The 12,386-nt window shown below is 43.6% G+C and overlaps 1 protein-coding gene across 1 annotated transcript; it reads left to right on the top strand.

Moving 5' to 3' along the window:
- The first annotated feature begins 673 nt into the window (after positions 1 to 673).
- Positions 674 to 5,557, top strand: LOC106583109 (Krueppel-like factor 15). The gene is made up of 3 exons (XM_014166936.2): positions 674 to 821; positions 1,798 to 2,926; positions 4,149 to 5,557. The coding sequence occupies exons 1-3, from the start codon at positions 704 to 706 to the stop codon at positions 4,315 to 4,317; spliced, it is 1,416 nt and encodes a 471-aa protein (XP_014022411.1). The 5' UTR covers positions 674 to 703; the 3' UTR covers positions 4,318 to 5,557.
- Positions 5,558 to 12,386: the final 6,829 nt, after the last annotated feature.

Genomic DNA, 12,386 nt, shown 5'->3' with positions numbered 1-12,386 from the left:
TTTCGTCTACCTTGTTGTCAAGAGACAACCTTTGGCTTGCTAGTCATTCGCTCTATACGCCCCCACCCACCCCAAGGGTTTCTAGATGTTTGCTTCATACACCCACCCACCCCGACCAACCACCCTCCGTTCGTTTTTACCTTCTAATTTATGTAACCATACCAAACGTGACATATAATAATTTGAGTATCCCGGATTTACATGAACTATGTTATGTCTAGTCTATGAGACCAGTCTGAGTCTAGTGTTTATACATGTGCTCTCCACAGAGCTGACCGACACGCCAACATTTGGTTAACCATGAAAACGGCTATAATTCTTAATCCTAATTAAGCAATTCATAGGCTATAATTTAACAAAATGTCCATCGTACCACCTGCTGCAGTTCAAAACTCTGCCATCTTGTCAGTTCATGACACATGGTTTCTGAATGAGCCACGTTGTATGTACGATATCATTTTGAGAACACTGGATACATAACTGTGGTGGCGTTAATTCTAATTTTCCCGGTGGCATAGGGACAGTAGGCCTAGATCAATGACGTTTCCAAAATATTGGGGGAAAAACAGCGTCCATCAAGCGGAAACCAATTAAATCTCTTGTTTTAGGGCGAGCCTCCGTAACCTTAGCCAACCAAACAGCCGGAATTGGATCCTTGCCTCCGAGCGTACAGAAATGCAGTCATGTGATGGGCTCATAAAGAATGCCAACATGGAGCCTTGGCAATGACGGGATCCCTCTCTGCAACAATAACACGACGGACAAAAACTTCGAGGACGGTGTATTTCGAAAGCTCTTAATATATTTCATGATTATAGACGGTAAGTTCGCCATTACTGATGTTAGTTGTTCTTTTCGTTTGCGCTGGATGCTTAGATTTGTATTTATAGAACCCTCCGAACTTGAGACTCATGAATTCCTGTCTGGCTGTTGCAGTCAGGTGGCTTGCCATGCGCCTCGCCTGCCCATGCGCTGAGTTTAAACACAGTTGAAGTTTTAAATAATACTGTTTGCTGACGTCGAATAACGTTTCTCGATTGTATAACATGATTCACTTTGGTGTAATTACGCATTTATTACAGTCCTGCACCATGTTGTTTAGCGCCCGAGACACATATGGGCGTCATGTGGGAAGTGTTTACGCTGGACGCGTCACTGTGCACAATGTATCCATTTAATTATCCCGCGTGTCGCTTTATTGTTATGATGGTCGAATTAATGAAATCAAATGACACATTAGGTTTATTATGTTTAATTTGATGATAGATATATTTGCTCTGTTTTAGCACATGTGTTTAGGCCTTAATCCCATTCGGATTAGATGTTTGGCCTAATCATTTGTTGATTGTTAGCTTTCAGCCTATTATTACCTAGCTCTGGAGAACCCAATGGGGGTATACACATTTTACAGCCGGCCCCACTTTTGGGTTCTCAGCTGATGGTATGGACCACAGCTGGCTCCATGTGTACTACAATTCCAAAACTGTCTAAACGCATATACGCTTCACTTGCAGTATGGTTTTGGAAACCTTTGGAATTTAACGTTAGTATAAGCTAGAAAGAATCTTTCAAATCCAAAAGATACACTTTTATGCTGTTTTCACACACCACCTTGGCTGACACATCCTCTCACCTTGCACTCGCATTTCCATTGGACCATTCCACATGTCCACTGTTCCTTCAAATACAGCTAGGTGCAACTTTCCTAAACAGCATATCAGTATTAAATATTGCATTCTTATTCATATTTAACCGTTCACATTTTTAACTGCGCTATCCCTCACATTTTCTGTGCAGGTGTAGTGAGAAGCGTGGTTCTCTGCTCATCTCTCCTGTGTATCTGGACTGTATCAATGGTGTCGTTAAGCAGCAGAGCGCTGGTCTCTGATAATGACCTCTTTAGGGACAGTGTTAGTGTGGTGTCCCTGGAGCTTGTGGAGGGAGAGGGCAGTGAGGGGAGGAGCGAGGGAGATAGCTTTGCCTCCGGTTACAGCCCAGATGCCGGGGACATGGGTGCTCGGCTCAGCTTCAGCCCTGGAGAGGAGGAAGAGGAGGAGGATGATTTTACCCCCATAGAGCGGGATAGGGAGAAGCGAGAAGAAGGCATTCTGCAGGACCCCAGGCTGCCTGACTTCAGCCCCCGCCTGCCCTCGCCCTTCTCTCCCACCCTTGAGGACATCGAGGAGTTCCTCAGGGAGAAGATGGAGCTGGTGAGAGAGGGGGTTCTCTTCTCTAGTGAACCCATGGAGGAGCCCGCTCCCTCCCCTTCCAGCTCCATGGAACAACCTCTCTCCTCCCCAGGAGGACATAGTGACCCAGGGACCAGCGCTGCCCTGTCACCCCTCACCCCACAAACCCCCAACATCCCTCACACCCACAGCCCAGCAGCCCCGTGCCCCTCCCCATCCCCCTCCACCCCCTCAATGCTCCTGGGAGCACCCTTGGTACTCCAGGTCCAGTCGCTGCCGCTGGCCCAGCCTCTCCCCCAGACAGGCTCTCCTCCTGGGGCGTCCAGTGGGCTGAGATTGGCCCACCTGGTCTTGGGGCTCCACGGAGGGCAGAACTTTACCTTGCTTGCCTCACAGGTGCCCTCTGCCCCAGCCACCCTTCTCAACGTAGCCAGCATGGACGCCGGAGTTCCAGACCAGAAGTACGTGAAGATTGCCCCTCTACCGATCACTTTGAGGATTGCCGGGGGGCTTGCTGGGGCAACGGTGGTTGGGGGTCACAGTGGAGGGGCCGTGGTGAAAGCCGTGGCCCCACATAAGGTGAACAGACCCCCTCCTACAGAGACGCTGAGGGTGCACAAGTGTTCTCATCCAGGCTGTGAGAAGATGTACACCAAGAGCAGCCATCTGAAGGCCCACTTTCGCAGACACACCGGAGAGAAGCCCTACACCTGCAGCTGGCCTGACTGTGGCTGGAGGTGGGTTATATCATAACAATGCTAGTCAACATGCAGGAAACAGGAAGCTTAGGTTTGTTTAGTTCATTATCATATAGGCTAGTTATTAACATGTGATAGGATAATAAAACAGAGAGAAGAAAGCCTGTAATGACTGGTTCAAAATGAAGTGGGTATAATGATGACAGTAGAAAAAAATGCTCTATACCCCTTGTTAGGATGTTGACACAGTATTCCTCTGTAATTATGTTGCAAAGCTTAGCATAAAGAAAAATTATATCTGTCTGTGGAGGTAGGGATTAGAGCTTTTATAAGACAATATAGAGGCTCTGCAAATATGAGATATTACAACACACGCACAGTTTCTAATATCCCTATTAGCAACTGCAGTGAGCTTCCTAAGGAATGGGTTAGGGTTATTGAGGTAGTTAGAGGATGTGAAAGGATATGCTTATAATGTTGTTTTTACACTGAGTGTACAAAACATTAGAAACACCTGGTCTTACCATGACGTAGACTGACCAGGTTAATCTAGATGAAAGCTATGATCCCTTATTTATGTCAATTGTTAAATCCACTTCAATCAGTGTAGATGAAGGGGAGGAGACGGGTTAAAGAAGGATTTTCAAGCCTTGAGACATGGATTGTGTATGTGTGCCATTTGGGGTGAATGGGCAATACAAAAGATTTATGTACCTTTGAATATGGTATTTTAGTAGGTGCCAGGCGCACCAGTTTGAGTGTGTCAAGAACTGCAACACTGCTGGATTTTTCACACTCAACAGTTTCCCGTGTGTATCAAGAATGGTCTGCCACCCAAAGTACATCCAGCCAACTTGACACAACTGTGGGAAGCATTGGAGTCAACATCGGCCAGCATGTTGACTCCCTGTGGAATGCTTTCGACACCTTGTGGAGTCCATGCCCCCAATGAACTAAGGCTGTTCTCAGGACATAAGGGGTGCAAATCAATATTAGGAAGGTGTTCCTAATGTTTTGTACACTCAGTGTATATTGTAAATACTGTTTGACCCACCATTTAGTGTTCCTATTTCCCTCAGAGTTGAGTCTGAGCACTAGTCTGGTAGCTATCAAACAGTGGGAATAACCGGATTCCTGACACACTTAGCTGTAACGACTGAATGTTTAACTCAAACATTTCCAATTCAGAGAAATGATCAAAACACCAACTTGTTTTATCGCAGGGCTTTGGGTGTTGACCTGTGCTCCTCTGTCTCTGTAGGTTCTCTCGTTCTGATGAGCTGTCTCGTCACCGGCGCTCCCACTCCGGGGTCAAGCCTTACGAGTGCTCTCTGTGTGAGAAGAAGTTTGCCCGCAGCGACCACCTCTCCAAACACACCAAGGTGCACCGCAGCCCCCGGCCTGGCAAAAACATCAGAACTACCGTCTGACCCAGCCAGCCCAGTCTGGATCCTGATGCCACCCACCCACCCTCACTCACCCTTAACCCTGTTACAGCACTTGACCAGGATGGCAGAATTATAAGAACCTGCATCCAGAATTCAGTGCAGCCTGGTCCCCTACCTTTACCCTGGCTGTGCCTGCCCAGCCCAACCCAGCTCAGTACAATCTCAACCCCACCACGGGCTGACAGACTCATGAGACTCATCCACCCAGCCCTGCCCCGGGGAGGCCTTGCCAGAGAGTCTGGGTCCTCATCAGGACTCTGGTGCTATAGAAGCAGTCCTGGGCCAGAACGTAGTGCAGGGTTTCCCAAACTTGGTCCTGGGGCCTTCCCTAGGTGCCCGTTTTGGTTTTTGCCCTAGCACTACACAGGTGATTAAAATAATCAAAGCTTGATGATGAGTTGGTTAGTTTAATCAACTGTGTAGTAATAGGGCAATAACTAAAATGTGCAACCAGAGGGGCCCCCAGGACCCTGGAATAGGGCTCTGAATCTGATTCAGACCCTAACCGGCCTCTGCCACCTCCCCTCCCTCCTGCTACCGGAGCAGATGAGGGCTTGTCCTGGTGCTACACAGTGAACTAACAGGTAACGGCCATCTCAGGGATGTGATTGTTCAGCTTCAAGAAGAAGTTCACTTTATTTGAACCAAATCTGTATTTTGAAGGTAAATGGTATGTTGTAAAAGTGCCCAGACACATGATACTGTGTCATTCTAAACTTTATCCGCAACGTTATATTCAATTTTGTGCGACTGAAGCGGTTTCCCCTCTGCAGATGTGCTGCTTCTCCGTGTGGAAAAGTATTATGGGCTACACAATTATCGCTCGAGTCGCACAAAATGGAATACAACGTGCAGATATAGTTCTCAATGACACAATTTCATGTCTGAAACATCTAAAGACCGGCATCACTATACTGAGAGCGTTGCCGTTTCTAAAATGACGTATTTGGATGTTTTTGGAGCCTTTGTTCATGTTTCATTTGCGCCCCTGCAACTGCAGAACGAACATGAGGAAGTATACCGCTGGTGGTGTAAGTTTCTCAAAAACAATTGATTGTAAAAAAGTGTCTGGGTACTTCTATTACATGCTGTTTACACTACAGTTCAGAAGTTTGGGGTCACTTAAATCTCCTTGTTATAGAAAGACAAGCACATTTTTTTGTCCATTTTAAAATAACATCAAATTGATCAGAAATGCAGTGTAGACATTGTTAATGTTGTAAACGACTATTGTAGCTGGAAACGGCAGATTTTTTATGGAATATCTACATAGGCGTACAGAGGCCCATTATCAACAACCATCACTCCTGTGTTCCAATGGCACGTTGTGTTAGCTAATCCAAGTTTATCATTTTAAAAGGCTAATTGATCATTAGAAAATCATTTTGCAATTATGTTAGCACAGCTGAAAACTGTTGTTCTGATTTAAAGAAGCAATAAACCTGGCCTTTAGACTAGTTGAGTATCTGGAGCATCAGCATTTGTGGGTTCGGTTACTTGCTCAAAATGGCTAGAAACAAAGCACTTTCTTCTGAAACTCATCAGTCTATTCTTGTTCTAAGAAATGAAGGCTATTCCCTGTGTGAAATTGCCAAGAAACTGAAGATCTCGTACAACGCTGTGTACCACTCCCTTCATAAAACAGCGCAAACTGGCTCTAACCAGAATAGAAAGAGGAGTGGGAGTCCTCAACTGTCAGCATCATTAAATAGTACCCGCAAAACACCAGTCTCAACATCAACCGTGAAGAGGCGACTCCGGGATGCTGGTCTTCTAGGCAGAGTTGCAAAGAAAAAGCCATATCTCAGACTGGCCAATAAAAAGAAAAGATTAAGATGGGGAAAAAGAACACAGACACTGGACAGAGGAACTCTGCCTAGAAGGCCAGCATCCTGGAGTCGCCTCTTCACTGTTGACATTGAGACTGGTGTTTTGCGTGTACTATTTAATGAAGCTGCCAGTTGAGGACTTGTGAGGCGTCTGTTTCTCAAACTAGACACTCTAATGCACTTATCCTCTTGCTCAGTTGTGCACCGGGGCCTCCCACTCCTCTTTCTATTCTGGTTAGGGCCAGTTTGCTCTGTTCTGTGAAGGGAGTAGTACACAGCGTTGTACGAGATCTTTAGTTTCTTGGCAACTTCTTGCATGGAATAGCCTTCATTTCTCAGAGCAAGAATAGACTGACGAGTTTCAGAAGAAAGTGCCTTGTTTCTGGCCTTTTTGAGCCTGTAATCGAATCCACAAATGTTGATGCTCCAGACACTCAACTAGTCTAAAGAAGGCCAGTTTTATTGCTTCTTTAATCGTAACAACAGTTTTCAGCTGTGCTAACATAATTGCAAAAGGGTTTTCTAATGATCAATTAGCATTTTAAAATAATAAACTTGGATAAGCTAACACAATGTGCCATTGGAACACAGGAGTGATGGTTGCTGATAATGGGCCTATGTACGCCTATGTAGATATTCCATAAAAAATCTGCCGTTTCCAGCTACAATAGTCATTTACAACATTAACAATGTCTACACTGTATTTCTGATCAATTTGATATTTTAATGGACAAAAATTTTGTTTTTCTTTAAAACACAAGGACATTTCTAAGTGACCCCAAACTTTTGAATGGTAGTGTACATACAGATTTGGTTAAAATAAAGTGAACTTCTCCTTTAAAGCGGATTTCAGGCCTTTAGGCTAAATCGCATCCTGCTCAGCCCCCCGCCATACATATACACACACCTCGTTACCCTGAGCAGATGACAAATTTGTGACAGGCAGTTGCTAACTGTATAACACTGTTTTAAATGTAATTTAATTGTGTTTAAAACCCTATTCTGTCACACATTCTATTCTACATATTTTATTGTTCTGTGAATCTGCTTCATGAGTTACTCTCTCTTCAAAACAGTTTTAGAGGACAATGCACCGTAAATAACCCAGCACATTCTAGCCTGTAATCTGTGCTATTAGCCCAGATGAAAGTACTGTGTTGATATGTGAGTTTAGAGATTCTCTCAGAGAACAGGTGATGAGTCTAAATCTCTTACATATCCCCTCTTGCTCCCCACGGTGCTAAACCTCTGTCCCAATCACATCCCTACCTGACCCTACAAGGGCCAATACAGTACTTTTACCACCGCTTCCATGACCTCGTGCCTCCTCCCACTCCACAAAAGACCTCGGGGCTGCAGACTGGTGTCTGTTGGTTTTCACCATGGTACTTCACTGTTCCATTATGTAATAACTGGTTTGTTAAGAGTCCACTCGCACCCACCTGGTTTCCCAGGTTTGCATCAGATGCTGATTGAAGGGTAAGAGTGACTGAGTGAAAACCAGCAGAAATCACAGCCCTCCTGGTCCATGCTCTTAAATGACTGGAATGAGTTTAAAAATATATATTGCCAAACCATAAGTCCTATTTGACTTTTCAGTCACCTTTTTGTGCTAACTGCTCACACATTGTATGATGTATAACCTATAAGCTATTTTACTTTATTTCTATGTCTTTAAAATCAATGTTGAAATGACAAAAGTGACTCGGCGAAAGCTAGTTGTGTATACTGTATTTGTACATTGGCTTTACAATGCAAAGTAACCAATTTTGTAAGGAACTGCTTAGTCATTTACAGTAGTAGAGGTTAGTATGTTAGGCCAGCAAGCAAAGCTAATCACTTACAGTATAGTAGCCTACTGTACCTGAAAAGAGCAGCTGATCTTTGTCCAATCTGTATCCGTCAAATATCACATTTACATGTACAGAACATGTAGGATCCTCCTATCCTGAGACAACCCCCCCCCAGTCAGTATATTAAGCTATCCAGGGGTGTCTGTGCTTGATTCTCTCATGTAGCGTATCTTGGTGAACCTGTAGAATGTTATTGAGGGGTTATCAGGTCAGCCAGACAATAATTAATTATGAGACCCACTAACATTAATGCGTTATCCCATCAAGATGAGCCCTTTGTTCTCAAGTGCACTTACTGTATGTTAGCAGGAGGTGCAGCAAGAGGGGGTTTAGCGTGGAGAAATGCTATGCCAAGCACTGGAGGGCTCTGTTATGGGTATGTAAGCTGTATCTATGGGTTTGAGTTTAAAATTGTAAAAGGTGCTTTTTCAACAGGCTACTGCATTTAGGAAATCATATAGAGAACTATGGACTTTTCAGGGTGGCAGTCTTGGCCAACATCCCTTGAGTGAACTGTACTCACATTTGCCACCCATCACAGTGGTTCAGAACTTCTGGTTAAAACGCACGTTGTGTTGCCTGTGTTGCCTTTGGATGGGTCAACTCAGAATTGAGCACTCCGACATACCACCGCCCTTCATCAACAGCATCACTGGTAATCATCACCATCACATGGCCTCTTAAACAGTTTGTTGTTCTTTGAGTATGACTAGTTCAAATAGATCACAACCACACAATCCCACTCAGAAGTCTGACCCAACTGTGTGTCCATGGCTGGTCTAGTCCCTCTGATTCAGTCCTGTTGTGTGTTCCCCTTCCTGCCTTACCTTTAACCATGGGTTTCTCTCTCCCAACAACTATATCATCCAAAGTATACACACACTCAACTGTACTGTATGTTTGCTGAAATACAGGTTCTATTTTTTCAAATACCAGAAAAGCTATTTTCCTATGTATGATAATAAAGGATAAGAAAATTGAAGCATCATCCTCGTCGTTATTTGAGTCATCATGGCTTATGTTTTGTGGATTTCAAGACACAAAATGATCCATGCTTTCGTTGGAAAGATCCAAAGATTGTAAAAGTGTTTATTTTTCTTTTCTCCAAACAATGGTGAGGATTGTGGCAGTGGGTAGGTGGTGGCACAGCAACCACAGCGGTAGGCCGTTCCTACAAGACTCTGCCTGGGAAGAGAATGCCGTAGGCTCCAGTACTGTGAATGATGGCATATTTCTACCATTGATTCCGCTGTTACAGGGTGAAGGAATGTGATGTGTTCAATGCTAGAGAGAGAGAGAGGAATTCTCCCTGGGCGCTTCAGAAGCCAGCCTGCCTGTAAAACTGGAATGTCTGGCTCTGTGTGGAGCTGAGTTGTTCTGGGAATGTCTAGAAGAAGTCTGGGTTGCATTTCATTTTTTAAATTTAAATAGCATCCCCTGCCCTTTTTCATTCCCCTTTACAAACCTGAGATATCTGGGTAGCTGTAAGCCTCCATCACTCACCCTAGGGCTTTTCTCAATTGGTTTTACTTAACTCATGCGTCCTCTCTCCATCCTCTCTGGCCTCTTTTTGGAAAAAGGTCAAAAAGTCAAGGAGAGGGAAAGTATGTGAAAATGCGCTTGAATGAAATGAGACTCCTCCAACCGCATGTCATTAGCCAAATGATGTTTACAGGGTGGAATCCCAAATTGATGGTTATCAAAACAAATGCAGCTAATTGTGCAATTTTGTTTTGATATTAGGATAAGTAGCATATCATTTTTAAATGTTAGCATGTTTTTCTACTTCGAGAAAACAATAGTTGATTGAAAAGTGGGTCAGAGAGGAAGAGGTGAAGCGAGAGTCCCAACTCTGCCAAAAGTCTGTATTTTCCAGCAGGTACCATTTCTTTTCTTTTGCTGACCAAGCGAGGAGTTTTTGTATAGCGGTCAATAAGTGTTGAATTTGGTCAACAAGAAATGTAATGGCTTATTTGCTCGAATATAAGTTTCGTAATGCTTAGGTTGTTAGGAGTGTACTGATATAAGTAGAACATGTGGCCAGGGGCAAAACTTTGGTTTTAAAAGTTGGGGGGGGGGGCATAACCTGGCAGGGAGTTTGGGGTGTCCTCGCTCAGACTTTCCTTGGGCATCTAAAGCTAATTTCCTGCATTTCTACACAACCTAATATGACCCTTTTTGGGTAATTTTTGTTGTAACTTATACATAAATGTGGATGCTACCATGATTACAGTGCCTTCGGAAAGTATTCAGACAACTTTACTTTTTCCACATTTTGTTATGTTACAGCCTTATTCTAAAATCATTTTTTTTTAAAACATCCTCAATAATATACACACAATACCCCATAATGACAAAGCGAAAAAAGGTTGTTCGAAATTTTTGCTAATTTATGACAGCAATACCTTATTTACAAACACAACTGTTCAAAAGTTTGGGGCCACTTAGAAATGTCCTTGTTTTTGAAAGAAAAGCTATTTTTTTGTCCATTAAAATAACATGAAATTGATCAGAAATACAGTGTAGACATTGTTAATGTTGTAAATTACTGTTGTAGCTGGAAATGGCAGATTTTTAAAGGAATACCATCACACTGTGTTCCAATGGCACGTTGTGATAGCTAATCCAAGTTTATCATTTTAAAAGGCTAATTGATCATTAGAAAACCCTTTTGCAATTGTGTTAGCTAATCCAAGTTTATCATTTTAAAAGGCTAATTTATCATTAGAAAACCCTTTTGCAATTATGTTAGCACAGCTGAAAACTGTTGTTCTGATAAAAGAAGCAATAAACCTGGCCTTTAGACTAGTTGAGTATCTGGAGCATCAGCATTTGTGGGTTCGATTACAGGCTCAAAAAGGCCAGAAACAAATACCTTTCTTCTGAAACTTGTCAGTCTATTCTTGTTCTGAGAAATGAAGGCTATTCCATGTGAGAAATGGCCAAGAAACTGAAGATCTCGTACAACGCTGTGTACTACTCCCTTCACAGAACAGCGCAAACTGTATAGAAAGAGGAGTGGGATGCCCCGGTGCACAAATGAGCAAGAGGACAAGTACATTAGAGTGTCTAGTTTGAGAAACAGACCCCTCACAAGTCCTCAACTGTCAGCTTCGTTAAATTGTACCCGCAAAACACCAGTCTCAACTAATCAACTAAGCTAATCCAAGTTTATAATTTTAAAAGGCTAATTGATCAACAGTGAAGAGGCGACTCCGGGATGCTGGTCTTCTAGGCAGAATTGCAAAGAAAAAGCCACATCTCAGACTGGCACAATAAAAATAAAAGATTAAGACGGGCAAAAGAGGAACTCTGCCTAGAAGGCCAGCATCCTGGAGTCGCCTATTCACTGTTGATCAGTTAGCCTTTTAAAATTATAAACTTGGATTAGCTAGCACAACATGCCATTGGAACACAGAAGTGATGGTTGCTGATAATGGGCCTCTGTACGCCTATGTAGATATTCCATCAAAAATCTGCCATTTCCAGCTACAATAGTAATTTACAACATTAACAATGTCTACACTGTATTTCTGATCAATTTGATGTCATTTTAATGGACAAGGAAAGTGCTTTTCTTTCAACAACACGGACATTTCTAAGTGACCCCAAACTTTTGAACTGTAGTGTAAGTATGCAGATCCTTTGCTATGAGACTCGAAATTTAGCTCAGGTGCATCCTGTTTCCATTGCTCATCCTTGAGATGCTTCTACAACTTTGTTGGAGTCCACCTGTGGAAATTCAATCGATTGGACATGATTTGGAAAGGCACACACCTGTCTATATAAGGTCCCACAGTTGACAGTGTATGTCAGAGCAAAAACCAAGCCATGAGGTCGAAAGAATTGTCCGTGGAGCTCCGAGACAGGATTGTGTCGAGGCACAGGTCTGGGGAAGGGTACCAAAAAATGTCTGCAGCATTGAAGGTCCCCAAGAGCACAGTGCCTCCATCATTCTTAAATGGAAGAAGTTTGGAACCACCAAGTCTCTTCCTAGAGCTGGCTAAATCTGAGCAATCGGGGGAGAAGGGCCTCGGTCAGGGAGGTGACCAAGAACCCAATGGTCAGTCTGACAGAGCTCTGGAGTTCCTCTGTGGAGATGGAAGAACCTTCCAGAAGGACAACCATCTCTGCAGCACTCCACCAATCAGGTCTTTATGGTAGAGTGGCCAGACAGAAGCTACTGCTCAGTAAAAGGCACATGACAGCCTATTTGGAGTTTGCCAAAAAGCACCTAAAGACTCTCAGACCATGAGAAACAAGATTCTCTGGTCTGATGAAAACAAGATTTGGCCTGAATGCCAAGCGACACGTCTGGAGGAAACCTGCCATCATCCCTACGGTGAAGCATGGTGGTGGCAACATCATG

Source organism: Salmo salar, chromosome ssa22, assembly GCF_905237065.1.
Source record: "Salmo salar chromosome ssa22, Ssal_v3.1, whole genome shotgun sequence".
NCBI lineage: Eukaryota > Metazoa > Chordata > Actinopteri > Salmoniformes > Salmonidae > Salmo > Salmo salar.
The sequence above is the reverse complement of the archived record's forward strand: the minus strand, read 5'-3'. Positions and strand labels throughout refer to the sequence as shown.